General features: G+C 41.1%; 2 protein-coding genes across 4 annotated transcripts; one reads left to right on the top strand and one right to left on the bottom strand.

The window, feature by feature from the left end:
- Positions 1-452: 452 nt before the first annotated feature.
- Positions 453-12,862, top strand: NKRF (NFKB repressing factor). The gene is made up of 3 exons (XM_065900335.1): positions 453-718; positions 9,720-9,850; positions 10,905-12,862. Exons 1-3 carry the CDS (start codon positions 453-455, stop codon positions 12,860-12,862), a joined length of 2,355 nt encoding a protein of 784 aa, XP_065756407.1.
- UBE2A (ubiquitin conjugating enzyme E2 A) lies at positions 11,135-26,310 on the bottom strand. Of its 3 annotated transcripts, none has more exons than XM_065900337.1 (6): positions 26,098-26,284; positions 25,878-25,958; positions 25,459-25,484; positions 19,473-19,562; positions 18,380-18,468; positions 11,135-12,086 (listed from the first exon to the last, which is right to left on the bottom strand). In XM_065900337.1, the coding sequence occupies exons 1-6, from the start codon at positions 26,139-26,141 to the stop codon at positions 12,045-12,047; spliced, it is 372 nt and encodes a 123-aa protein (XP_065756409.1). In that variant the 5' UTR covers positions 26,142-26,284; the 3' UTR covers positions 11,135-12,044. The 3 variants fall into 3 exon arrangements, with proteins under 3 accessions (XP_065756409.1, XP_065756408.1, XP_065756410.1); XM_065900336.1 differs by lacking the exon at positions 11,135-12,086 and adding an exon at positions 16,737-18,036 and having other exon boundaries at positions 26,098-26,310; XM_065900338.1 differs by lacking the exons at positions 11,135-12,086; positions 19,473-19,562 and adding an exon at positions 17,908-18,036 and having other exon boundaries at positions 26,098-26,141.
- Between the last annotated feature and the right edge of the window lie 1,561 nt (positions 26,311-27,871).

Here is a 27,871-nt window from a genome sequence, read left to right as displayed (position 1 = left end):
TAGGGAACAGCCGCGGCGCAAGCGCACTGGCTTCACAACCTCGGGGCTGCACGCGGGTAGGTAGACTAGAGGAAGGGGAGCAAAGCGTGCTGGTGTCTTTTTTTTTTTTTTCCTTCCCAGTGCAGTGCGTGAGCCTGCGGGTAGCCGGAGGTGCGGAGCGCGGGGCCTGGCTCGGCCTCCCCGGCGCGCGTGTGATTGCGGCGGGTGCCCTCCTCCTGCTCCTCCACGAGTTGGAGGAGTGCAACGGGCGTGCTCCCGGGTTGCCGGGACGCGAGCTGGTGCTCGCCTTTTCAGCCATCGCCCGTCACGCACACACTCCAGTCCCCTGAGAGTTGGTCTTCGCGCCTCGGCGCGCCCATCCTCACCCGGCCCCTCCCACCGACCCCCGTTCCCGCTCTCTTCTGGTAGCGAGTCGGCTTCATCCCTGGGGTCCCTGCTTGGGGGCGGAGAAGATGGCTGGCGGACGTCTGCTGTTGGGGGGCGACTTCCTGTCGCCGCCGCCGCTGCCCCCCCTCCCGCCGCCGCCGCTGCCGCCCCTCCCGCCGCCCCCGCCCGAGCCAGTGCTGGAGCAGTGGCGCTATAGCCACGAAAGTGACTGGCAGTGGGCTCTGCGGCGCAGCTTCATCTGTCGGCACCTGCACAGCTATCCCGGGGCTGCCCTAGACCAGCTCCTCGCGCTCTCCGCTGCCTGGACCAACCACGTTTTCCTGGGCTGCAGGTGAGGAAGGTGTGAGGGTCGAGTTAGGGACCCGGGTTGGGGGGGAATCGGCGATGAGGGTTGGGATAGGGACGGGGGGGGCGGGTATGGATGAGGGCTTAAGAGACTGGAGATTTGGAGGTGCTGGAGGACTCCAGAGGGCTCACTGTTGGCCTGGGGGGGTTGGCCGAGCTAGGTGGCAGGGGATGACATAACAGCTAGAAGGGTGCGGGGATCGCGGGAGCGGCCCCTCCAGGACCAGGGATGGAGATAAAGAAGCACCTGGGAGAGGATTATTGAGAGGTGGTCATTGTGATGGTGTTTTTGGAGGGCGTGGGAAATGACGAATGGCAGAACCTCGGACCTGCGTAGGACCTTCCAGGGATGCGGTATCCGCAAAGAATATTCAACAGTCGGGGCTTTGAGGGTCTGTGGGGGGAGGGGAGGGGGACTCTTTGGTTCTAATTCTAGTCTCCTCCTGACTGGTCTCCCTTTCCATCCCCGTTAAATTAAACACCAGCTCCTCAGCTGGGTTGTACTGTCTTCTCCTGGGGAGGCGGTTTGTATGAGGTATCTCAGCCGCAGGGCCCGCCTTCTTGTAGATTTGCGCATAATGTGTATGGATGCAAACAAAGAAATGGATATATCTGCTGTAAAAAAGGATTGCCCGCATTTCCCCTTCATTGTGATCAGAAGGATTAACATTTGGCCTCTGGGTGAGGTTTTAGGTATGAGTCCCCTACCCGCCTTTCCTAGAACCTGGCCTGTGTTCTGAACAGGCCTCTTTGAAAGCTCTTTGCATTCAATGGAGACTGCGGTATGGTTCCAACGCATTTTTTTTTTCTCAACAGACTACTTGGACCACTGTCATACAGAACCCTCAAACAGGCCCGATACTAGACTAATCATTCCTTTGATAGACTAAGAGGCTTCTTTTTTGGACACTCTTGCCTCACGGTGAATTTTTTACTAGGAAGGATAAGAAATTCTGGAAAATGATCAGATCAATTAAAGCCAGTTCAGTTCCAGGAATGACTGTAACAGATATAGATAAATAGGATTGTCTACTGTTAGTGCTTAAAATTGTTGAACATAGCATCCAGCGTGATACTTTGTTTTGCTTTCATAACACAAATGTGTTTTTTTCTACTCTAGGTTAGTGTAATTTCTGCCTCCAGAGATAATGATTATTTCACTGGAGGAACTGGTTACAACTGGGGAAGCCTCAGTAATTAATCAAGTCAGATAAATCTAATTGACCTTCACTTAACAATATTATTCTGGCAGTAGAAAAGGTACCTTTATCCTGTAATCATAGATCTCCTTAATATCACAGAAGGCCATGGGGAATCTGAATCCTTAAAAAAAAAGTTATAGGTGAGGAGAATAACCATCCTTTGTGTTAATGATAAATCTTACCTTCCCACAAGAATGTGAGCTCCTTTGGGGGAAGGGTTTTTGCTTTCTTGTTCACACCTTTATCCTCAGTGCCTAGAAGAGTGCCTTCTTCATAATAGCTGCTCAGTAAATATGTGTGGCATGAACAGATGAATACAGCTTTGTAATGTACAAAATACTTAAAACATTTATGTATCTCATTTAATACAACAACCTTAGAAATTGAGTGGTGTCTCATTTTTACAGCTAAATCAACGGAAGCCAAGAAGTTAAGTGACTTTTCCAAGGTCCCATAGTTGGGGCTGGGACCCAAGTCTTCCGATGTTCTTTGCACTGAGACACAGCTGCTATAGGGAAGGAAAGACCAGGAGTGAAAGCAAGTAACGGACATAAGTCATTATTATCTCTCAGGATTTCATCCCGAGAACAACAGCCTTGAGCATAACTAGGGCATTAAAAACATAAACCGGGCCAGTGATAGTGTTAAAAGCTCAGGCATCCAGAGCATTTGTGTGTATGCACTCACCCAGGCACATTTGTGTATAGTATATATCAACACATGTATTGTCATCATGTTGCATTGTAGTTAAGTCAATTCAATCAATACAAGAATTGCTATAACATTATCCAGTAGCTTAACTGAAGAGTAATGTTTGCATTGTACCTGATAACTTAGATATAGGAGAAATGGAAGAGGCAATAAAGAATCTTGGAAGCTAGGGACCAAGTGCAGTCTCCCACTTTAGGCAGGCTTTATATTAGCTGTCATCTTCAGGTGGGTAAAATCTGTATTCCAGTACTTGTTAATGTCGATGTTGGCAGAGCTCTTGTTTTCTGGTCTATTCTTCTGTGACGGAAGACTCTTCTTTTCTCCCAAGGGAACTGTGGAGTACATGGTGACACAGCCCATTCTCCTCTAAAATTGTTAATTTGTTGTTCAAGGCTCATCCCGTGACTTACAGAACAGATTATAAACAGTAGCAAGAAGGGAACTCTTTGCCTTTTGTTTCCCACTCGCAGGACTTTCTGTGTTCTGATTTAGCTGGGGCTGAAAGAACTCCTAGGTTAAGGACATCTTTGAAAACTCCTTGATCATAAGACCAAGCCAGGAGGAGGAGCTCAAATGTGCAGGGAAGTAAACCATGTTTCATTCTTTTTGGTTATAGTGGCGATTGTCAGAGAACAAGTTTGAATATCTTCTTGACTATCTGTAACATGTTTCTCAGACTTAAGCAAGCATCAGAATCACCTGTTAGGCTTGTTAAAACACATTGCTGGGCTCCACTCCCAGAGTTTCTGATTCAGTAGGTGTGAGGTGGGACCCCAGAATTTGCATTTCTAACTAACTCCCAGATAATACTGTTGATTAGAAAATGCTCATCCAGGGACTACATTATAAGAACCATTGCCTTATAGGATAAAGTAAAGCAATGTTTTCCAGTCTGCTTTTTGATCATTTTTTCCCTCATAGTCTAGGCAATGAGGAAGCCCAAATAGCTGAAATTATTTCTCTTCACTTTTTCTTGTCTGCTTCATAAAAGTAAACAACCTGTCAAGATTGTTTTCTGTAGGCAATTTCTAAGATTGTCTTGTGGTTAATGAAAAGTTAGTGCAGTCTTCTAATCAACTACATCTACAGCACTGACATAATTGTTCATATGAATGCCTAGGGACCTCTGCAGTTTTTACTTAAAATTGTCAATAGTGTATGTATATTTAATAAAGCAGAATGTTTGGTTAACTGGAGCATTCAGTTTTCCAGTCATTCTTCATCAGTAGTATTAGAAACAGAATCCTGGCCTAATTACCTTTGATGAGATATTAATTAATAGAGAAAATATAGCCTAAAATAAAATCAGCTTTGCCACCTTGATTATTTTGTCTCTTCCTTGTTGATTGAGATTGGTGTTTGGAAGGTAGATGCTAGCTGGGCTCATGTTGTGAAGCTAACCTCGCACGTAGTAGGTAGAGTGCATCAGTCACCAGTTAATGAAGTATGAGTGGGAGCTTTCAAAAGATGTATCAATAATCTTGGTTTTATGTTATTCACTGACTATGTTAGGAGTCTTAAGAATAGTTTTGCATAAATAATTTTATACTTGGAAATTCTAATCTTTGCTTAGTTTTCAAACCTCAGCTTTTTTATTTGGACCTAGTAGAGCAGTTTAATAAATTTTTAAAAATTGAAAGCATCTATTACTGAATATTCATTAAATTTCAGGTGCCATTGTATATCATAAGTATACACCTATATGCACGTGTCTTTTTTCAAGAATGTAAGATTCATGAAGTCAGATGTCTTTGTCCATTAGACATCATCTTTTTGTATGCTAGGTATGGTGGGACAGTTGTGATTTCCTAAAGCTTGGAGCATAATAAACTATCTTTGGAAACCTTAGAGACTTGCTGGGGCTTTTTGGTTTTCTTTTTTAAGCATTTACAACCAAGTGGGTGAATTAACAGACTTAACTACATAATATGCATGCATCTTAAAATTACTCTATTAGACTTGCCTTACACTTTACATCATGGTCCCACCGTAAGATAGAATACTACATAGCCATTAAAACTCATGTGGTAATGACATGGAGAGAAAGTTTATGACATAGTAAATTAAGAAAAACAACACCCGCCCCCAGCAGATTACAAATCAACATAGATGATCTGATAGTGGTTTTTTTGGGGGTGGTGGGGGGACGTGGTATGGGAAGCATAGAAAAAGGAATAAAAAGTAAACCCCAAAATGTTAGTGAAGTTATCAGTGGTTGGGTTTGTAGATGCTTTTCTTGGTGGATTCTCTAAAATTTCTGGAGTAAAGGTGTTCCTTTTAAATCCACTACAACAACAACAAAAAATACACTACGGAAAACTGAGTAATGAAAGCTTTACTGCCTTGGCTTATTTCAAATTTGTGGAACCACTTTTTTATCCCCGGGTAGCTACTCTCTGGAGACAGAAATCCTAGTGGTCTTCATAGTAAAGATTAATGCAAAGATTAATATTTGCATTGTTCTTTGAATAGTCAAGTGTTAGGCACTATACGGTCTGTTCCATTATTTTTTCAGCTGGTTGGGCTTCTTCAGTATTATGACTTCCTAATAAAGGGCTGAGAAGACGACTGTGTTGGCAACTAACACAGAGGTTTATTTTTATAGCCTATGGGTGATATTGAATTTTGTGGCAGATGTAATGAATAGAGAACAGTAAGTAGGTATAATCATTAATAACGCTGGAAGAAACCTGAGAGAAAAAGTGAATGAATGGAGTAGGCCCCAAATGCATCATTCGTGAACACTGTATGGCATACATGCCATTTACAGTTGTATACCGTATTTGGAATCAGACTATAATTTAAGGTCTGGCGAATTTTGACTGGAATTCAAGGTGAGTGGGTTGGTTGTAGTGCCAATTTTGGTAGCAAGAGTGGCAATACCAGTTTAAGATTTGTAGACTTCGTCTCACTTTCATAATCTTTTGTTTTCATCACCTTGGAAATTGGACTCCCAAATCTTAATGAAAGTGATATATACAATGTATGACGTTTTAGGCGATGTCTTTTGATATTTAGATAAGAGTAAATAAAAATAAAATTACTCTTGGCGTTTAAACACTGGTGCTAGCAGCAGCAGTTATCAGTGGGAAGTGCGGGTTACAACTGGGCTGGCTTCCAGGTAATCTGTCAGTGAAGGCCACCATGTCACTTCTCTGCTTTGCAGGGAAAGACATCTGAAGGGTGTGGAACCTATTGTGTTGAAAATGGAAAATGTTATCATCCTTCAAGTTCAGAACCTATTCATGTAGAGGTGTGCTAGTCACTCATTTTCAGAACTTGCTTGGGGAATTCCCTGGCAGTCCAGTGGTCCCTGGTAGGCTGGGAAAGGCTCTGAAGGTAGGAAGGGTGAGTAGATCCCCATGATAACCAAAACTTCCCATGAGCCCATAGTTTTGTTTCTCTGCAGGAAACTGATATTCTGTCAAGCTCCAATCTACTTCATAAAGGAGTCCTTTTAAAAATTGTATGTTTTAAAGCTTTTTATTGTGGAAAAATCAAACACACAAAAATAGTTTAGTGGACACCCATGTGCCCATTACTCAACTTCAGCAATTATCAAGTCTGTCATGCTACCCTTCTCATTTCATCTTGCCCCCAGTTTTTTTGTGGGAGACAGTCTAGAGTATATTAAAGAAAATCTTGACATCATTTCTCCTGCAAATACTTTAGTATATATCTGTACCAGGTAATTTTTCATAATACCATTATTCATACTCAACAAAGTTAACAATAATTTCTTAAAATCATCCAATGCCTAGTCCATGTTTAGTTTTCTGCATTTGTCTCAGGATACCTTTTTACAGTTGGTTTGATTCACAGTCCAAACAAGGTCCACGCATATCTGGTTGATCTGTCTCCTTTAACCTATAACCATTCCCTCTCCTTTTATTTCATGCTGTTTATTTGATGAAGAAATGGGCTGTCGCATAGTGTTTCCTTCATTATGGATTTGGCTGGCTGTATTTTTTTTTAATATTTATTTATTTTGGCTGCACCAGCTCTTAGTTGCGGCATGCGGGATCTTCATTGTGGCATGTGGGATCTTTAGTTGTGGCATGCGGGCTCTAGTTCCCCGACTAGGGCCCCCTGCATTGGGAGCATGGAGTCTTACCCACTGGACCACGAGGGAAGTCCCTGGCTGGCTGTATGCTTGTGATGGTGTTTAACATGTTTCTAGGAGTTATGGGCTTGATGAGGTTTGAGTTCAATTATTTGGTGGGCAAGAACACTTTTTAGATCTTTGTCCTGTCATATCACATCAGGGACACAGGTCTGGTTGTCCAATTTTTAGTGATATTAAGATTATAAAGTTCTCCACCAGCTTTTTTTAATTGAAATTTTTATTGAAATAATTATAGATTCACGTGTAATTGTAGGGAAATAACACAAAGCAGTGCCCTGTACTCTTTACCCAGTTCCCCCCAGTGACAACATTTTGCTAAGTTATTGTATCATATCATAACCAGGATAATGACCTTGTTACAATCCACTGATTCTACACAGATTCCCCCAGTTTTACTAGTACTGGTGTGTGTGTGTGTGTGTGTGTGTGTGTGTGTGTGTGTGTGTTGTGTGTTTAATTCAGTACAGTTTGTCACATGTAGGTTTGCATATCCACTACCACAGTCAAGATATTGAACTGTTCCAGTACCACAAGGATCCCTCATGTTGTGCTTTTATAACCACATCCATCTCCCTCCCGCTCATACACAGTATTGTGTGTATCAATAGTTTTCTCCTTTTTATTGCCGAGTACCACGGGGTATGTGGTACCAGAGTTTAACCACCTGTTGAAAGACATCTGGGCTGATTGCGGTTTTGGGTTGTTACAAATAAAGCTGTTTTGAACATTTGTGTACAGTTTTTTGTGTAAACATAAGCTTTTATTTCTCTGAGATAAATGCCCAAAAGTACGGTTGCAAGATTGTGAGGTAATTGCATGTTTAATTTTATAAGAAACTTCCAAGTTGTTTTCCAGAGTGTCCATACCATTTTACATTCCCACTAGCAGTGTACGGGTGATCCAGTTTTTCTGCATCCTTGTCAGCATTTAGTATTGTCACTATTTTTCACTTTAGCCACTCGGATAGGTATGGAGTGATATCTCGTTGTGGTTTTAAATTGCATTTCTTTGGTGGCTAATGATGTTGAACATCTTTTTGTGTGCTTATTTGCAATCTGTATATCCTCTTTGGTGAAATGTTCTGTTTATATCTTTTGTTCATTTATATGTATGTGTACACATATATATGTGTATATACACATATGCACATTATATATGTATATATCTTACTGTTGCATTTTGAGAGGTCTTTATACTAGATACTAATCTTTTGTCAAGTGTGTGGTTTGCAAATGTTTTCTTGCAGTCTGTAGTTTGTCTTTTCATCCTCTTCATGGGGTCTTTTGAGAACAAAAGTTTTTAATTTTGGTGAGGTCCATTTTATTAACTTTTTCTTTTTTGCGATACGCGGGCCTCTCACTGCTGTGGCCTCTCCCGTTGCGGAGCACAGGCTCCGGACACACAGGCTCAGCGGCCATGGTTCACGGGCCCAGCCGCTCCGCGGCATGTGGGATCTTCCCAGACCGGGGCACGAACCCGTGTCCCCTGCATCGGCAGGCAGACTCTCAACCACTGCGCCACCAGGGAAGCCCTATTAACTTTTTCTTTAATGGATCATGCTTTTGGTGTCAAATGTAAGAACTCTTTGCCTAGCCCTAGATCTTGAAGATTCTGTCCTGTGTTTTTTGTAAAAGCTTTTTAGTTTCACATTTTACATTTCAGTCTGTGATGCGTTTCGAGTTAATTTTTGTGTAAGGTGTGAGGTTTAGGTTGAGGTTGTTCGTTTGGCTTAAGGATACCCACTTGGTCCAGCACCATTTGATGAAAAGGCTGTCCTTCCACCATTGGATTGCTTTTGCAGCTTTGTCGACAGTTGAGCACGTTCGTATGGGTCTGTTTCTAGGTTCTTCTCCATCAACTTTTCATCTGATAAGCTTAGCAGCCATTGATGATCACTTATTGTTGCATTATGGGTCGCAAAATGGTAGTAATCTATCATTCCTTCATTTATTAGCTGGAATGCTTCTGTAAAAGAGATTTTCCTCATCAACTCTCTAGATTCTCTGAGGTACAGTCTGTACAGGAAAATGCCAGATAAATGCTTGCTTTCATTACCTGTTTTTGGAATAATGTTTTGATTCCCTACAAAGGTGACCAATAATGAGTTTGTAAGTATTATTATGAACTAATGGATTTTTAAAATATTTGATGTGTTTCAGTCCACTGTGATTATTCTCACTGATACTCAAGTTGGCTCACTTCTGAGTCCATTTGACACAACCCCTGAGGTCTTTGACAGCTTCCTTGTTTCCAGGCACAAAAATATCTCCCAGGTTCACCTTATACATTTCTTGCCCCAGACTTGGATCCGATCCAACCATTTCTCTCGGGACTCTTGATTCCTTTTGGTGGGAAGTGATAGAAACCACAATCTGGATGTTAACAGCCCATCCCTTATTATTTATTTATTTATTTGGTTGCACCAGGTCTTAGTTTCAGCAGGCAGACTCCTTAGTTGCAGCACGTGGGCTCCTTAATTTCGGACTCCTTAGTTGTGGCATGCACGTGGGATCTAGTTCCCTGAGCAGGAACCCAGGCCCCCTGCATTGGGAGCACAGAGTCTTTCCACTGCGCCACCAGGGAAGTCCCACAACCCATCTCTTATTAACACTCTTAGTACTTCTGTAAATATATTAATGTAATTATTTACACATAATATACATATATAATAGAGGAAAATTATGAGTTTATATGGATACTTGTAGTTCAAATTAAAGATAAGGTCTTCTCCTAAATTTCTTGATTTTTATGTTTGTATGTCTCCTAATGATAGTAACATAATTACTCATTTGATACATAACTATTTTATGGCAGATTCTTCAGTTCTATAGCCAAGACACTCTGTTGGTAAAGTCCTATGGGAGCAATTATAAGACGGGTCATCTAGAAACTTTTTCAAAAACTGCATTCTTATCTGTTTTAACTGTAGATTATATTAATTTAAATAGGTACAGCCCACGCTTGATGGAAAAAATTCTCCAAATGGCTGAAGGTATTGATATTGGGGAGATGCCTTCATATGATCTGATGCTGTCCAAACCTTCCAGAGGTCAAAAACGTCACCTCTCAACATGTGATGGTGAGTATACTTATTTCTGGAAGGTGGGATTTGAAGAAACAGTGTGGCTTTTTTTTTTAATGATATGAGTGTGGTATATGATTTTTTAAATAACATTGGTAACTTTGGATCTTACACAAATGTAAAATTTTAACTTTCAGTTTATACATTTTTTTTAGGATGCTAAATAGAACTGAAAACTAAGAATACTGAACTCACCCTATAATGCTGTCCTTGAAGTCCGTGCCATGGAACCTCCCTTTAAATAGAACAACCTTATACTCTAGATCATTTGAGCATCTAAGTAACTAAATCCTCTTGGATGGGTCCAGCGTGGACCAATTTTCTACTAAACAGTGTTATAGGGAGAAAGCTCTAGTGTCTGGTATAGCCTCAGCAGAGTCCTTCCATAGCTTTAAATTTGATATCCTCCATAAATCATTAGTTTCCAGTTGTTCTAGAAATAAAATATAGCAAACACCTTTTTGTGCAGAATAGGTCAGAACTAAGATTTTGAAGTTGAAAACCTTTGGGATCTTTTGACAATTTTTTTAATTTGATTTTTCAGTCACAACCATGTAAAAGCACCATCACAGAGTCAGTCACTTCTGGTACAAAAGAGAGGCTTCGTAAATGCCTCTGCTCATCATCTCTGTTGCGTTAGAGCCATCTGTTCCGTTTGCAGTCCTTAAGAAGGGAGCTTTTCAGCACAGGTGGTATGAGATCGTAGTGGAACAACCTCTTACTCGGTACACTTCACCTGTGCTTTAACGCATTAGATGTAGAAGCATCTAGCAGTCATGCATGGTGGCGACCTGCATACCCGAGTCGATGGCATATTTTCTATCAGATCTCTTCCCTTACACATGGAAAGACAGGGAGCATCCCTCCTTATGCTGGAATCTTACACTGACATTTGAGTACCTTCACCTAAATGACCTGAAGTTTTTGTGATGGGAAGTATCTTGTACCAACAATATAGTTTGCGAAAATAATATGGTTGGTACTATTTTCCTGCTTGGTTCTTTTGAAATATTCCTTTTTTAATGAATTGTAAATTTCACTCATTCTATAGGTCAAAATCCTCCTAAAAAGCAAGCCGGTTCCAAATTCCATGTGAGACCTCGTTTTGAGCCTGTGCATTTTGTAGCTAGTAGTTCAAAAGATGAAAGACAGGAAGATCCTTATGGCCCTCCAACAAAAGAGGTAAACGAACAAACACATTTTGCCAGCATGCCAAGAGACATCTACCAAGATTATACTCAAGACTCTTTCAGTATACAAGATGGAAATTCTCAGTATTGTGATTCATCAGGATTTATTTTCACAAAAGACCAGCCTGTAACAGCCAACATGTATATTGACAGTGGGAACCCTGCCCCCAGCAGCACATCACAGCAGGCAAACTGCCAGTCAGCTCCTGAGCCTTCACCGTCACAGACGTTTCCTGAGTCAGTGGTAGCCGAGAAGCAGTATTTCATTGAAAAATTAACAGCAACTATCTGGAAGAACCTTTCTAATCCAGAGATGACCTCTGGATCTGATAAAATTAATTACACATATATGTTAACTCGTTGTATTCAGGCATGTAAGACAAATCCTGAATATATATACGCTCCTTTAAAAGAAATCCCTCCTGCTGACATCCCCAAAAATAAAAAACTTCTAACAGATGGTTATGCTTGTGAAGTTAGATGCCAAAATATCTACTTAACTACAGGTTATGCTGGCAGCAAGAATGGTTCCAGGGATCGAGCTACTGAGCTAGCTGTAAAACTCTTGCAGAAACGTATTGAAGTTAGGGTTGTCCGACGGAAATTCAAGCACACGATTGGAGAGGACCTTGTGGTGTGTCAGATTGGCATGCCTTCATATGAATTCCCTCCAGCTCTGAAACCACCAGAAGAGCTGGTGGTGCTGGCTAAAGATGCTTCTGGGCAGCCGATTTTTAATGCTTCTGCCAAACACTGGACCAATTTTATCCTTACAGAAAATGCAAATGATGCAATTGGTATCCTTAACAATTCTGCCTCATACAACAAAATGTCTGTTGAATACAAATATGAGATGATGCCAAATCGTACGTGGCGTTGTCGAGTGTTTTTGCAAGATCACTGCTTAGCTGAAGGTTATGGAACCAAAAAAACAAGTAAACATGCAGCTGCTGATGAGGCTTTGAAAATCCTTCAAAAAACACAACCCACTTACCCATCTGTCAAAAGTTCACAGTGCCAAACAGGCTCTTCACCCAGGGGAACTGGGAAAAAGAAAGATATAAAGGATCTCGTGGTTTATGAGAATTCTTCAAATCCTGTGTGCACGCTGAACGACACAGCTCAGTTTAATCGAATGACAGTTGAATATGTCTATGAAAGAATGACAGGACTCCGATGGAAATGCAAGGTGATTCTAGAGAGTGAAGTAATTGCAGAAGCAGTTGGAGTGAAGAAAACTGTCAAATATGAAGCTGCTGGGGAAGCTGTGAAAACCCTCAAAAAGACCCAGCCGACTGTCATTAACAACTTGAAGAAAGGAGCTATTGAAGATGTGATCTCAAGAAATGAAATTCAGGGTCGCTCAGCAGAGGAGGCTTACAAACAACAAATCAAAGAAGATAACATTGGAAATCAGCTGCTGAGAAAGATGGGTTGGACGGGTGGTGGTTTAGGTAAATCTGGTGAGGGCATTCGGGAGCCAATCTCTGTCAAAGAGCAGCATAAGCGGGAAGGGCTTGGTCTTGATGTAGAGAGGGTAAATAAAATTGCCAAGAGAGATATTGAACAGATCATCAGAAACTATGCCCGCTCGGAGAGCCACACGGATTTAACCTTCTCTACAGAGCTGACTAATGATGAGCGGAAGCAAATACATCAGATTGCCCAGAAGTATGGTCTTAAGAGTAAGTCTCATGGGGTGGGCCACGATAGGTACCTGGTGGTAGGTAGAAAAAGACGGAAGGAGGATTTATTAGACCAGCTCAAACAGGAAGGCCAAGTGGGGCATTACGAGCTTGTGATGCCTCAAGCAAATTGAGATCTTACTAATTTATTTTGTAAATGCCTAATGAGGCAGATTTGTGAATTAAAGAAATGCTACATGTTCTGGTTGCAGAGTATATTCATTAAGATGTTTCACCTTGTTCATTTCATATAGTGCTTTATTAGATACTGGAACTTGAAGAATTCTGTCCACTTGTGTTAGCTTAATCCAGCAGATAATATCGTGCAGTTACTGTTTGTGTCTTTGATATTGCTGTGTCCCTCAGATTTTAGTAGTTTGTACAAAGCAAGAACACATATCCAAATGGAATTTCACCCCGAGAAAGAAATTCCCATTTTAAAGGGCATAGCACAGCAATTTGCAACAATATGTAAAGTTGATATTGACTACAATAAAACTACAGTCTTAATTCCAGACTTCACTGAAAATGTCAGGTCATTTTGTATTACCTATTTTCATCTTTATGTGAAGCCAGTTATAGAATGTTTAATAGTAAATTGTGCTGTACGTGTAAATGTCCTTACCAACTAAATGATGTAAAACTTTCTTAAAGTAATTTTAGTGTTCATTTATTTATAACTTCTACCATGTGGTTTCCAGAATATTGGAAGTGATACACTGTATCTTGTGATATATGAGTGTTAACAAATTCTAGTCTTCATGCTGAGAGAGCACTACTTAAGAGAGCAATTGAAAAGTTCCCAAAACTTTGATTCAGTCTGAAGAAAGGAAGCTGGAACTGTCTGTTCTTGGTGCCTTGCAGAGAGACTCGCAGCAACTCTCCGTTATAGCTTTCACATGATTTGGGTGTATAGCACATCCAGGGTGGCCACAGCTGTGGTGGAGCTTGGTAAAAGACTGAAGATACATTGGTGCTTTGATGAAAAGGTTAGTTGGCTGGTCCCTCTCTCAAAAAGCTTATTTAGCCCCCAAAGCCAACTTTGTAACATATTTAAAACTGCTATTTTCGCTTATTTCTGGAATGTAAAAAAAAACTGTATAAAAAGGATTAGTGTATGCTTCCTGAATAAAACGGAGCCAAAGTTGATCAAAATGGTGGTGTGCTTGTTTCTGGGAAGCAGCCTGGTAGCGACACTTTGGGTCTTTGGAGAAGGGAAGTGGCGTTTGCACAAAATATTTCAACACTTAGAGCACATGTGGATGAACATAATGACTTAGCAGATACGAACAGCCAGTCAGCCACCCATCACGTTTTCTCTGGGGACCAACCTGCTGGCTGCAACCAAATCTCAGGCTGTTTACTTTTACGTGATTTTGTTTTTGTATCTCAGATAAATCAAGTGTTAATATTCAGAGATAAATACTGATATTGATAAACACTTCCAAAGACTTCATATTTAGAACAGTTAGGTTGTTTACAGTGTCTTAAAACATTTAGCACCAAAGTTGACATGTAATTGGCCCACAATGAACAATTTCCTTTCCCCTCTTATTTATATTTTACATTAAGAAGCTGTCCATTGTAGTTAAATCAGTATTTTAAAAATATAAAGGGATTAACTTTTATGCCTGGACCTCTGTGACTTTTAGTCACCTACAGCGATTAACACAGTAAGTGATGTTTGCTTTCCACTAACTCCTTTGTCCTGCAGTATATGGCCTTTCCTAATGTTGGTAGGAAGGGAAATGAGGTGTGCATTTTATTTTGGCACTTAACGTTTTAACAGTGGCAAAGGGAACTAAGCTAAAATGTTTATAGATTTTATAGGATTTTTTTTTTTTTACCTACAAGTCTCATGCCAACTCTGAGAAGCTGTGGTTCAATTAGTGTTAGAAAAGCCAGGCTTCAACTCTCTTGGGTAAGAGTGGCTTTGGGGATTAAGGAGTGTGAAAACTCATGTCTCTACATTTCTTTTCTCTTCCCAAAATGATTTGGGGGCTGGAGGAGTTAGGGTAGTGTTACACAAATCTGGTTTATCTATATAAGTTCAATAGAACAGAATATTAATATAGTTAAGCTCTGAAATAATGGGGCCAAGTGTATATTTGGTTCTCGAAGAGTCCAGATTTCCTAACTTCTTAGATCTGCCTTGGTATAGATGTGGAATTAGGGTGAAGTCATTTAACTCTTGCTTGAGAATAAAGAATGTTGAGAAATGGGTTTGGCAAAAATGAGCTGCTGACAACCCTGCTGTTGTGTTTTGTCCCCTTTTTGTTGGTTCTTGTATTTTCCCTTTCTTTGAGATGGCAGCCGTTTTAACCCAGTAACCTTGCTATAAAACCTGCGCAGGTACATGAGCAGTTTTAAGTTTTATTTGAGTCACTTAAATATATTATACTGAGGAACTAACTCTGCTTTCAGTTATATTTATAGCTTTGAGGCTCACAGACCTATTGTTTATTTTTCCCCTCAAGGAGAGGATTTTTTCCCCTCCCCTTTGATTAGAAAATGAATAGAAATTTCCTGCATTCTGTTGGGATTCTTTTAAAAATAGTATACGGTGCATTCACTGTGCTATGAGTAACTCCTGAAGCTGGAGATGGGTCCTAAAGAAAGGACTTTAATTACAGCTTTGGTTCTTCATCATACCCTCTTTGCCACACCAGCAGGTGCAGAATTGAAGGTTCAAGTTCAATTCTGCCATTCAAAAGGGGACCTCACAAATCTGGTTTATTGTTGTTATAAATTATTGTATGCAGGCAGCCTGTGGCATTTGTTTAAAAAAACTGTAAAGAAAAAAGGCAAATTAGCATTAAACTTTGAAATGAATGATTTGTGGTGCCTTTGACCATGGATATGATGCTTTGGGAGGTCAGCTTGTTGACGCCGTTGTAAGATTTTAAAAGGATTATCCCACGAAAGCGATTGGGAATAGTGTTTCTCAGGAGGTGTACAAAAAAAAAATATTAAACTTGCACATTCCCAATCTCACCTTAATTTTTTCAAGTATAAGTAACAGTGTCAATATTTAAGATAACCCAGCCACAGGACTTCCCTGGAGGTCCAGTGGTTAAGACTCAGTGCTTTCACTGCCGTGGACCCGGGTTCAGTCCCTGGTTGGGGAACTAAGATCCCACAAGCTGCACAGTGTGGCAAAAACAAACAAAAAGAACAAAAAAAAGATATCCAGCCACAGTAGGATGAAGAAATTTATGTAAAACTGATCTGCCAAATAAAGACCAATTTAATGTCATTCTACTTTGAAGTAGAAATGGACTTAAGAGAAAGTAAGTACATTTAAGGATGTTGCTTCTAGGTGAAACTAACCAGTCCATGTGTTCAGTGTAGGATGAGCTCCCTCATGTTGAGGCTCCTTTAAGTGCCATGTCTTAGAGGATGTATGGGTACACACACCACAAGGACTTAATTTCAATTAGCGCCCACCCCCCCCCCCAAGAAGTGAGTTTCCACAGTCACTGTCCTTGTCTCTAAAATGAGATAGATTGCTCCTCAGAAGAAAGCAGAGTTTTGTTTAAACAAGGTAACATTGAGGATACCTGTACTCCCAAGCTTTACATGAGACTTAAAATACCATTTTATTATTTAGTTTGTTTGTTAAGCTAGGGCCTTTTTAAGAGGTGGACTGTCAGGATCAACAAGTTAGATCTTGGTCTCTGAGGATGCTGGTAAATCTCCAGGTTACTTCTCCCCCCTTACCACAATTTCGTTCCCTCGATTGACTGTAATATGTGCTGAAGTAACTTTGTTTCACCTAATAGATTTACATTCTGTTAGCACGTTTTAAAAAAGCTTTAAACACTTATGACTGAAAAGAAAATACGTCCTCTCCAGCAGTATCTACTCTTCTCCCTCTCCCAGAATCTGTATTTTTGCTTTTACCATAATTTTTATTTTAAGGGGGGGAATGAGTAGATATGAGAGTCCAATAAATTCATACTAAAAGTTCATACTGAGCTAAAATATAATTATACCTTGACTACAAAATTTTAAGGTTATTTTTATTTACAAGTTTTGAAAAATGTACATTTTTTACATGGGTTACTTGTGCAAAGTTGAATTCAGAAGAGTGATAAATGCACAAAAGGTGACAATGGAACATCAGACAAAACATTTACAAGCTTTGTCCCACACTGCTACTTAAAGGTACTGTCAATCTAAAAGTATAAATATCCAAAGAAAGGTTACAGACATTGACTTTAAGGTTCTTATAATACTGAAAGGGAGGAAGAAACTAAAGCATGCAGCATTAACAGAGGATTTGAGTGGAAAATAGTTTACCACAGACATGTTCCCTTCCTTGGGTTAATTAAAACTCTAAAAAAACAATGATTATAAATTTGTTCATCTAGGGTAGCACTGCTCCTTTAAAAGGATTAAAGGATCTCCAACCTTCCCTAGCTTAAAAACTAATGATTTGTTTCCATTCCTCTGCTCCCACACCTCTTTAAAAAGTGAAAATCCAGAAGACTTCAGTATCCTGAATCTTAGCTTGGGTGTGTCCATCGAACACCTTGCAAGGAGAGGAGGTGTCAGTTACTACGCTACACTCCTTTGGCTGAGCCCTTTAACATTCTCCTTCCTACCAGTACAAAACACAACTCATGTTAGTTTGATATTAGTATCACAGCCTCTTTAGCTTCCGTTGCTCTCTCAAAATGAATGTTTATGTGGATTTGTTTCCCTGTTTCCTATAGGCCATATTCCAAAAATTCACTTCTAAATCCAACAAAAGTGAAGGACCAGCCAGGGTGAAACGCTTCAGTAATCATTCTGTTAAAAATAACATTCTGGTCATCAAGCTATGCATAAGCACCACTTGTAAAACCATTCATTTTAAAAGCTTAGTGTAAAGTACAGTAACACAATACTGCCATAAAACTGGAAATGAGATACAACAGAAAAGGAATTAATTAAGCATTAGTGACTTTTTGCACGTAACCCAGGTACAGTACATTTGATCTCATAGAGGGTGTTTTCTGATGTTTAAGGAGAGGGTAGAAGGGGTAGGAAAAGCCCGGCAAGGGAAGATGGAAACAGCACAACAGCTATTTTGCTTTTAATAAAGTAAATGTAATGACACTGATGAACAGGAAGGTGACAAACACATCAATATATATTTTTCTTATGACCAGCTGCTTCTTTTCCTGCACCCGGGTCAACAGTCACGCCAGCTCTGTTCTACTATCGCAGAAACACGTTTTTCATACTCCCGCTTGTTCTCCTGGTACAGCTGAGCAGCCTGGCTGTTTGCTGGACTATTGGGATTGGGTTCATCCAAAAGAGACTATAGAGACAATTTGTAAAAAGTCAGTTCCTCAATGCAAATATACATATACACGTGGTTGGCCAAAAACTTTGTTCAGGTTTTTCGTACCATCTTATGCAAAACCTGAACGAACTTTCTGGCCAACCCAATATGTATATTCAACACACTCGGATTGTCCTAGGTAGCAGCTAAATTTGCTCTCTTAGCATAATAATGTACAGTTACATTAATCTGCTAGTAGCTAGGCAAACATATATGTTTTCTGGTGGGTTAGGTCTTACCTACTTTTTACTTATGACTTTCAAAAACAATTGCTAATATAAACATATCAAAGGCCATAGTCACATTAAGGAAAATTCACCTGTATGGATGTTAAAATGGAAGACACATCATATGTTGGACTCCAACGGTTCTGAAGTATGTCCAGACATATACTACCATCTGCATAGACTAAGAGCATAGAAGTAGGTTATGTTAAACGTAACAAAACCATTAAGGTTTTAATATCATAGTCAAGACAAATACAGTCAAGAATACTTTGCTTTTGAGGTTTAAAAAAGATTACTTAGCTGCTTCTTAGTTACCTTCCTAAAAGAAGTGTCATAATCACTACTAGTGAAACAGGATGATCAGAGAATGTCAAACATAATCAGTATAAAACTGGAAGATGCCTAATGCTTGTTATTCTGAAAAGACTGCCCTGTTATCCAGGAAACCACGCACAATTTTTAAGAGGGTTCCTCATCATTGATAGACTTATGGGAAATTCACTCCACTAAATTTTTAAACTTTATCTCCTATCTGAAATAACCAAGATAGCTGAGAGTTCACAAGGTTTCATTTTGGTATGAAGATAAAAATATCTGATACCCTGGAAAATACATGATTAACCTGAATAAAAGGCAACTTGTTCTAGGCTTACTACTAGAAAAAAAAATAAAAGAGCAAAATAGTAAGTTAGAATCACCTGTGGCACTTTTCCAATATACCGTATACCTGGACTCAACCACAGAATCTGATATTCAGTGGGTCTGGAGTGGGGCCGGGACATCCATGGCTTTTAAATGTCCCACGCTAATTCTGATCTGCATCCAAAGCTGAAAACTATTGCTCTAAATGCTAGTGAAAATAATCACAACACAAAACTACCCCAATCTGGCCTTACATTAAAAGGAAACCTCAAGAACATCCTTATTTTTGTTTAGTAAGTAAATGATAAAATCATCCAAACCAGGAGGCTCTCAGATTCCAAGCAAAGGCAATGTCCCTTCACTGCTTCAGTTCTAGGACCACAGACCAAGACAGCAACAGACCACCGTGAACAAGTTCAGCTTTCAGGAAACAGCAAGATGCCTAGACAAATACTCAGGTGCTACAGACAAATAGGAAATGTGGAATACCTCCCAAATAAACAGTGTAGTAGTTTGAAATACTGTATTAAAAGTGATACTTGCCATTTGGATGAAACATCTTAGAGACAAATCTAACCGTAGGTGGCTTATTCGGATATTCTTCAGTGAATTCTATTGTAAGCTTAAAGGTTCCTGTAATTAGAAAAGAAAGGGTTAAGAAAACCTACTTATCACTTCGTTCGGTAGTACTTTGTTTTTAATACTACATGACTTCTTTTTTCAAGTATTATATGAAATAACGCAAAGATATAGAGTAGAGAGGAAAGAGACCAGGTAAGAGATACAGCTCCAGGGATTGCCCTAAAAATGGACAGACACTGTAAGAACCATCACTCAAAGGTGGTTTGTTTTCTGTTTTTCCATTATTCTCCCCCCAACTTAAATACAGCCATTTTAAACTCAAAATTACTGCCTGCAGGATAACTTTAGCCACTGTACATTTTGAAGACATCCTTAAAATGACAAGCAACTAGAGCCAAAACGTGGCCTTCCTCCTTGAGAAGACTGAAAGACCTTAATAAAGGCCAATTTTAATCAGCTGTTATCTTAAATGGTGATTTTTAAATGCACTAGAAAGAATGAGAGCACAAAGTTCAAAAACCAATGCTAGAAATACAAATCAGTAATCAAATTATTTTTAAAATAGCAGGAAATAAGAGAAGTGTTCACTGGCTCCTCTTCATGTAATAGCAACTCTATAATGAAAACATAATTGAATGTAAGCCAGAAAAAACTTCACAGTCCCTCTTTAAAACCCTTAAGTATGACTCACAAGCTACTTCACTATAAAACCAACTCAATTATTCACACTAATGGTAGGAATTAATGGCAGAAATAATTAAAAAATCATATTAGATTGCATTCATGTCTCCAGTAAATTTCTTTCTAATGATGTTTGTTTACGCTACTATTGAAACAAATTATTTTTCTTGAATGTGTGTCAACTAAGGTAGCAGGAGGCCCTAAAGTATACTAAGTTAACAGACTTATTTATAAGAAATGGACAAACTGGATCTCATTGAAGAATTGCTGGGGACTTCCCTGGTGGTCCAGTGTTTAGGACTCTGCGCTTCTACTGCAGGGGACACTGGTTCGATCCCTGGCCGGGGAACTAAGATCCCGCATGCCCCACAGCGCGCCCCCGCCCCCCACCAAAAAAGAATTGTTGGATGTTGTGATTTGGGGAGATTATTTTCTTCAAAATGTTATTTTTAATTGGGTTTAATAAATTCAAGAAAACAACTAGGCAATTGTTTTTTTCCTGACTGAAATTTCTTCAAGTAATCTTAAGGAATCAGTTATTATCTAAGGTGATGCACGTTCCACTATATTACTCTGGTCCATTTAATAAATTACTTATTCTAATACAATAGACCACACTTCAGATAGAGTATAATTTGTTACTGGTTCCTTCGAGTTAGAAATTTATTTCCTCCTTGCTTCCATTCCTCCTTTCCACTTAAGAAAAAAAGACTATAGGGCTTCCCTGCTGGCACAGTGGTTGAGAGTCCGCCTGCCGATGCAGGGGGCACGGGTACGTGCCCCGGTCCAGGAGGATCCCACATGCCGCGGAGCAACTAAGCCCGTGTGCCACAAACTACTGAGCCTGTGCTCTAGAGCCCGCGAGCCACAACTACTCAAGCCCGCGTGCCACAACTAATGAAGCCCACGCGCCTAGAGCCCGTGCTCTGCAACAAGAGAAGCCACCGCAATGAGAAGCCCGCGCACTGCAACGAAGAGTAACTCCCGCTCGCCGCAACTAGAGAAAGCCTGTGCAGCCACAAAAACCCAACGCAGCCAAATATAAATAAATAAATATATAAAAATTTAAAAATGCAACATATGGAGACATATTATATTCCCCAACTATAGTTACTCCCTAAACTTGAAAGTCAGATCTGAAGTTACTATGTATTATAACTAAGGACAAAAAGCAAAATATTTTGGAATGGATAAACATGCTATAGTCCATCAGAACACACTTCACCTTTATCACCACCTGGTCATAACTCTTCCTATTTTTGAGGAAGAAAGCATAGTTCTTTCTTTTCAGTTCTATTGATATTATAATACGCAAGAAAAAGTGGGAATGACTGTTAGTTCAAAACTCTGAGCTTCCTTATGTATCTCAAGTATAAACACATTTGGCTCAGTGTTGATACCCGCTTAAATTATAGCTTAGAGATTTATCATCAAGAAATTGCTCTAAAAAAACTGCTCTAAAATTGGGCAGATTTAATAGCATGCAGAGCTCCCAGGTACTTTAAATTAAAACCATCATTAAATATGATACCTAAAGGTGGTAAAGTCACACAGAAGGCAGGCGTAGGTGGAAACAGTGGAGTGCAGTGGGGCAGAGCAGAAGCTTTGCAGTCAGACAGATCTGGGTTCAAATCCTTGCTTTGCTACTTGCTAGTTATGAAACCTTTGGGGAAACTGCTCAACTTGAGTAAACCTCAAGTTCCTCATCTGTAAAATAGGGTTAATAATAGTACCTGCTACATAACATTGTTGTGAGGTTTAAATGAGGGAAAGATGCACAGTGACACAAAATAAGTGCTTCATAAATATTTTAGTTACAATAATTCTACAGTTTCATATCTCTAGACCCAGCTGAAGGAGGCAAAACCCAAAAATCCAAACTTCACTATCAGTAAGAAAAATACAATTAATGAATTCAAATATTAAATAGTACTTTCTTTCTGACCTACATCAATCACAGTGAAAGCAAGTTGAGTACATATGCTGATGGCTCACAAAACCCTTGACTTGAACTTTCTGCCTAATGCTGGCCTAAAAGTTCAACAAGGTGGTTACTTAGCTACCAAAGAAGTTAATCAAGTCTTTAAGAACAGCTCATTCAATATCTTGAGAAGTGAAACCAAGATAATTTATATTCAATGTGAATATAAATTAGGACGTACCTAAATCTTACTCAAAGCACACATTTAAAGGGATATTTCATACTTTTAGCCACCTTAAACAATGAGAACCTCTTTAGTACAACTCTCAATCCAATTTCTGAGATCCAAAACAAATGTTAAGGAAATTTAAAATCTGAGAATTAATACTATGCAATCGAGACTAGAACTTGTCCTCTGAATATTTAGAAGGCTAGGCTTTAAAATAATTGGAAACTTAAGCCTCACCATTGTTGTATAAATCTGTACTGATTTTTTTATCTTCCTGAGGAGGTCACAACATTGTAAGGAAAGTATCAATTAATCCATCTATGTATAGGGACCAGGAAAATTATATAAATGAGTTAAATGGCTGGTGTATGGCAATAGGGAGTGATATGGTTAAAGCAGAGAGTGTATGTTCTGCCTGTCACAAATTCAATTTTTTGAAAATATTGTATTGGCCAAAGAAAGCACCTCTGTAGGTGTTTTCTGCCATTTAGCCACCAGTTTGTGACCCCTGAGGAGAAAGCAAAGTACATGTACTTAAAAAATTCTTTTTGGATGACTGAAAAAAGTCTGATTTTTAAGATAATACCTAAATACTCTTCATCATAGGATTTATTTACCTTAAGAACACCCCTAGTGGACTTTGATTCATTTTTTTTAAAAGACACCAAATTCTTAAGAATATATCTATTATGAAAATCAAGTACTGGTATCTTACTGTGTCTATTAACAATTTTCAGATGATGTGATGGAGGATACATTGTTCCTTAACCTTCGTATTCAGCATACATACCAAGATATTTTATGAGGAAGTATTTCTCCCCAATGTTTTGTTTGGTAGTGTAAGCTCTTGGGAACATAGTCCTCTTACCTTCAAGTGTGTAAAGTTAAATCAAACACCTTTAAGAGTTCCTTCTCTTAAAATTTCATCTCTTTAACTAGGGTCTGGCTGTTCCAGAAACCTCCACTACAAATGGTTTACAAGGAAGCAGCAAAAGTAGTTTTGGAGCTGTTGATTTATATAATACATTGGCAACAGCAAAATCAACTATGCCACTTGTCCCTAATTGGGCCTTTCCAGTAAATTCCCTAACTGTAAATAACAGGGATTTTTAAATGGTCAAAAAATTTCTTGTAAACTTGGTCAGTGTTCTAGACACCTGAGAAAGCATCCATGGATAGCAGACTGCTCAAAAGAATGAATGAGAAAAGGGTACTGTCATTTAGCCGGAGTAATTCCTTTCAGCAATGTCAGGGTGGAGATACACATCATCAAAAAAAGAGCCAGTAATGTCAAGGGGGAAGGTCCAGGCACATAATGGATTCCACAAGTACCTTTTCAACTCATACCACTTAAAACGAGAGAAGCACCCTTGAAATATTTAAGTTGCCAACCCCAGCAAAGTGGTGTACTAGTAATAAAGCTGTGCCCAGCGTAAAGCAGTCTGAGTAAAATCAGGAGGAAAAAAGAAGCCAATGAAAACAAAGCCTGCTGGAGCTAAAGCAAATACACAGCTAATCTGCACATAAAACTTAAGTATGAAGAACTAGCACCAACCTAGTAGAGGAAAATTAAGCTTAGCTAGCTCTTGCTACAGATCAGGATCAGTTCAAATGATTTACTGCACCAAAGTATCAATAGCATGGCTTGAGGATCACACTCCCCTGCCGTCATTTCTTTTTATTGCAGCACTGAAGAGCAGTGATATCCACCCAGTGGGTGAAGGTAGAGAGGAAACTACAAGTATTTAGGCTACTGTCTACAGTCTTCTAGGGAAATGTTGAGTGTTTGAGACAAATCATAGAATTGGTTAATATTGACCTACCTCACAACATCTTGTGGTTGGTAGCATCAAAAAGCAAACTGACTTGGCAACATAAGTTTGTACTTAGTAGTTTGCAGAAATGTTTTTGTTCCCGCCTTCAAACTGAGTTATGTGCATATGTGTGTGCATATGTGTACAATATCTCTCAAATGCTACGTGACCAAAGGAAGGTAAGTCATTGAGAAAAAAATTACAGAAAGATCCTTTTCTTTTTAAAAATACCTCAAGATATTAAAGATGTCGATTAGTAGTTAAAATACTTTTAATCATCTTTTTAAATGTATTAAGCTTTCAAAAACAATTAACTACATTCACACAAACACACACACATACACACACACACAACTGAATGCACTAAAACTATATCAATGTTAATTTCCTGGTTGTGCATAGTCATTCAAGATGACTTGTTACCAAAGGGGCAGGGGCGCAGGTGAAGGGTATACAAGGTCTCTCTGTAATATTATTTATTACAACTGCACATGAACCTATAATTATCTCAAAATAGGAAGCTTTAAAAAATCCTTAAAAAGCAACTAACGTGTGTTTTTAAAAGTCAAACCTAAACCCATTAAAAATCAGGTACCTATAAGTACATGTAGTACCTTGAAGTAGGTTGGACACTGGTCAAGACAGTACATTAAGGCTCCCCTCAACTGTGAAATTGCTTTGAGATTACTGACCATCAAGTCTTGATAAAAGCACATACTGAAAACTCATTTAAAAATTAGAAACATTATGCTCAAACTGGCTATTAAAGGTGCCATTAAAGACCATCTTAAAGCAGTGAGGCTGACAGGCACTCAATGCCAGACGGTAGAAACCAGACAATTGTGTGCAAGGGATGCTTGCATCCATTCAACATCCAACAAACACACATTAAGCACCTGCTGAACACAGTTCCCGCCCTTGTGAAGAATTCTGAATCAAATGGTCCCTGGGCTCTCTGAGCCTATCAGCAAGTGGTTGGGTTGACACTTACTCAGTATCTTGATGGGGGGCTGAATTTAGCAGGATCACAGCCCAAACCTCACAGACCCTTAACATCAGTGGTATGATGCTCCTTTTACTGCCTTACCCGGATTTTTTTTTAAGAAGCAATAAAAAAGATGCAGTTCTAGTCAAGCGGACAATAGCCAGAACAACCTGCCACAGACTGGATTCCACTCAAGCCTTTAGTAGGCAGAGGCTAGGGAGAAGCGGGTTCCTAAGTAGGAGGCACTTCCAGGATGACTGGGAACCCTTTCCCCAGATGATCAGCCTCCTGAAAGGTGGGTAAAGAAACTCTCTTACCATCCTCAAACGGGGTCCCTTCAGGCCTGCAACACAGAGAAAAACCAGTCAGTTCCCGCTTCGGGGCTCCCCTCTCCCCGATTCATCTGAGGAGATGGCTATTACGAGCCCTGCTCGCTCCGCCGCTGGTAAACCACCGCTTCCCGGGTCGCAAAACCACTACCAGCAGAGGTCTGGGGCTCAGAAATCCCGGGCAGGCCGCCGCGCCGAAGCGCCACCACTCCCCGCCCCGCCCCCCTTAGTACCCCAAATGGTTCCCCTGGCAGCGGGAACCGAGCTAATCGAGGCACAGGCTCCGGGGAGGCGCCTAGGCCCAGCCAGCCCCAAACACTCTCCCTCTGCCCCCGCCTCCGCACCGGGCCGGTCCCGGAGGGCACACGCGTCCCTAGCCCTCGCCGCCACCCGGAACGCAGACTCACCCAAAAATGACCGCGTTCCAAACCATTATGTTGTTCTCGGATGGAGCCCCGCTGACTCCGGCTGGAGGATCCTCCTGCAACCTTCAAGGAAACAGACAGGGGGCCCGCAATTCGGCACCCGCTCGTGCCGCCAGCCGCCCCGCGGCCCGCCCGGCCCTCCGCCGGCCCCGCCCTGCGCCCCGGCCGCAGCCCCCGGACCCCGGCGTCCCGGGCGGGTTACCTCTTGAAGTCCCTCATGAGGCGCCGCCGAGCCGGGGTGGACATGTCTCTAGCGGGGTCAGGGGTGGGGCATACACCGAGCTCTCGCGTCCCCGCCGGCGGTAAGGCGGCCGAGGAGGCTGGGGAAGCTGAAGGAACCGAGGGGGACGCTCCCAGAGGAACTGCACTGCCTCTCCGAAGTCGAGGGTCTGTCTGGCGCCGGCTGAGCACCACCCCTGAGTAGACGGGGGCTGAACCAACCTAGAAGGAAAGGGCGGGGGTGGAACGCCGATCGCCGGACAGGCCGTACCAAGACGGGGCGGGGGGGGGGGGACGGAAAGTTGCTTAGGTCATTAAACCCGGGCGGGAGGCGGGGGTGTGGTGGAGAGGCGAGCTGCGGGCCGCACGTAATTGCCTGGAACTCACTAGGATCGGGTGGTGGAAGGGGGTGCACCTCTATTTGCCAATTCTAAGACGAACCCTGGGAAGCTCTTTTCTGTTTTCCTTTTTCTTTTCCCTTTCTTTCTTTCTCTTTTTTTTTTTTTTTTTTGAGATCAGATCACTTATTAAAGTGAGCACAGTGGCTGAGGGGGGAGAAGAACGATGAAAGTCCCAATCTCGAGATCTCGAGGTGGGAGTGGGTGGAGGCAAAACCGGTTGTCCAAAAGCCGGAAGTCTAGGGGACACACCCCCTGCGGACACGGGAGACTGGGGAGGAGGATGTGTGACTGCTTAAAATGACTGAAAATCCAAAGAATAAATCGACCTCGACTATGAGGTCGAGGGTCGCTTCTCTATGAAATGTGGGTCCGTCCTCTATGGGGTGAATGTGCGGGATTTGGGTCCCAACATTTAGGCCAATGATCACCCCCAAAGCAGAATGAAATGGTGTTGTGTGTCCTGGGGGAGGGAATGAGAGCTGCAGGCAAGCAGAATGAGGCTTTAGCTTTGGGCACTCACAATTTGGCTCTGGAACCACATTTCCCCTTGGCAGTTCAACAAGCCAAGCAGCTAATATATGTTCAGAAGAGTCCAAGGTATGAGAATATCCGACTGCAGAGAATTGGAAGAGCAGTGAGTCTGAAGTAAAGTAACGGTAAGATGCACGTGAAAAAGCTGCAGGTTGCAGGGAAGAGTCACAGTTAGTATGTGGACCTGCAAAAGCAATAACAGTTTTAAAGAATATTTTTTAAAAGGTCAACCCAAGGGCTTCCCTGGTGGCGCAGTGGTTGAGAGCCCGCCTGCCAATGCAGGGGACACTGGTTCGTGCCCCGGTCCGGGAGGATCCCACATGCCGCGGAGCGGCTGGGCCCGTGAGCCATGGCCACTGAGCCTGCTGCGTCCGGAGCCTATGCTCCGCAACGGGAGAGCCCACAACAGTGAGAGGCCCGCGTACCGGGAAAAAAAAAAAAAAAAAGTCAACCCAAAATAACATAGAATGTAGGCAAAATACTCATTTAAGGATTTTTGAAAATATGAGAAAGGTAGGTTTGGGTTAAGTCATGGAGAGTTTTGAATGCCAAGCTAATGGCTTCCTTGGAAGGTGGTTGAGCAGAAAAGCGACATGATCAGAGCTGTGCTCATCAGAGATGGGTCCCAGGACAGCAACTAGGAGACTCTTGAAGTATTCCAGGTGAGAGATACTGAACCAGGCAAAGACAATAAACATGGAGAGGAGGGGATAAATGGAGAGGACCTGGCAACAGATAGAATGTGGGGGCAAGAGAGAGGAAGGAGTCAACTATGGCTCAAGTTCTGGGGACTTCCCTGGCGGTCCAGTGATTAGGGCTCCACGC

This window comes from Phocoena phocoena, chromosome X (assembly GCF_963924675.1).
Source record: "Phocoena phocoena chromosome X, mPhoPho1.1, whole genome shotgun sequence".
NCBI classification, from domain to species: Eukaryota; Metazoa; Chordata; class Mammalia; order Artiodactyla; family Phocoenidae; genus Phocoena; species Phocoena phocoena.
This window is presented reverse-complemented; position numbering and strand designations above follow the sequence as displayed.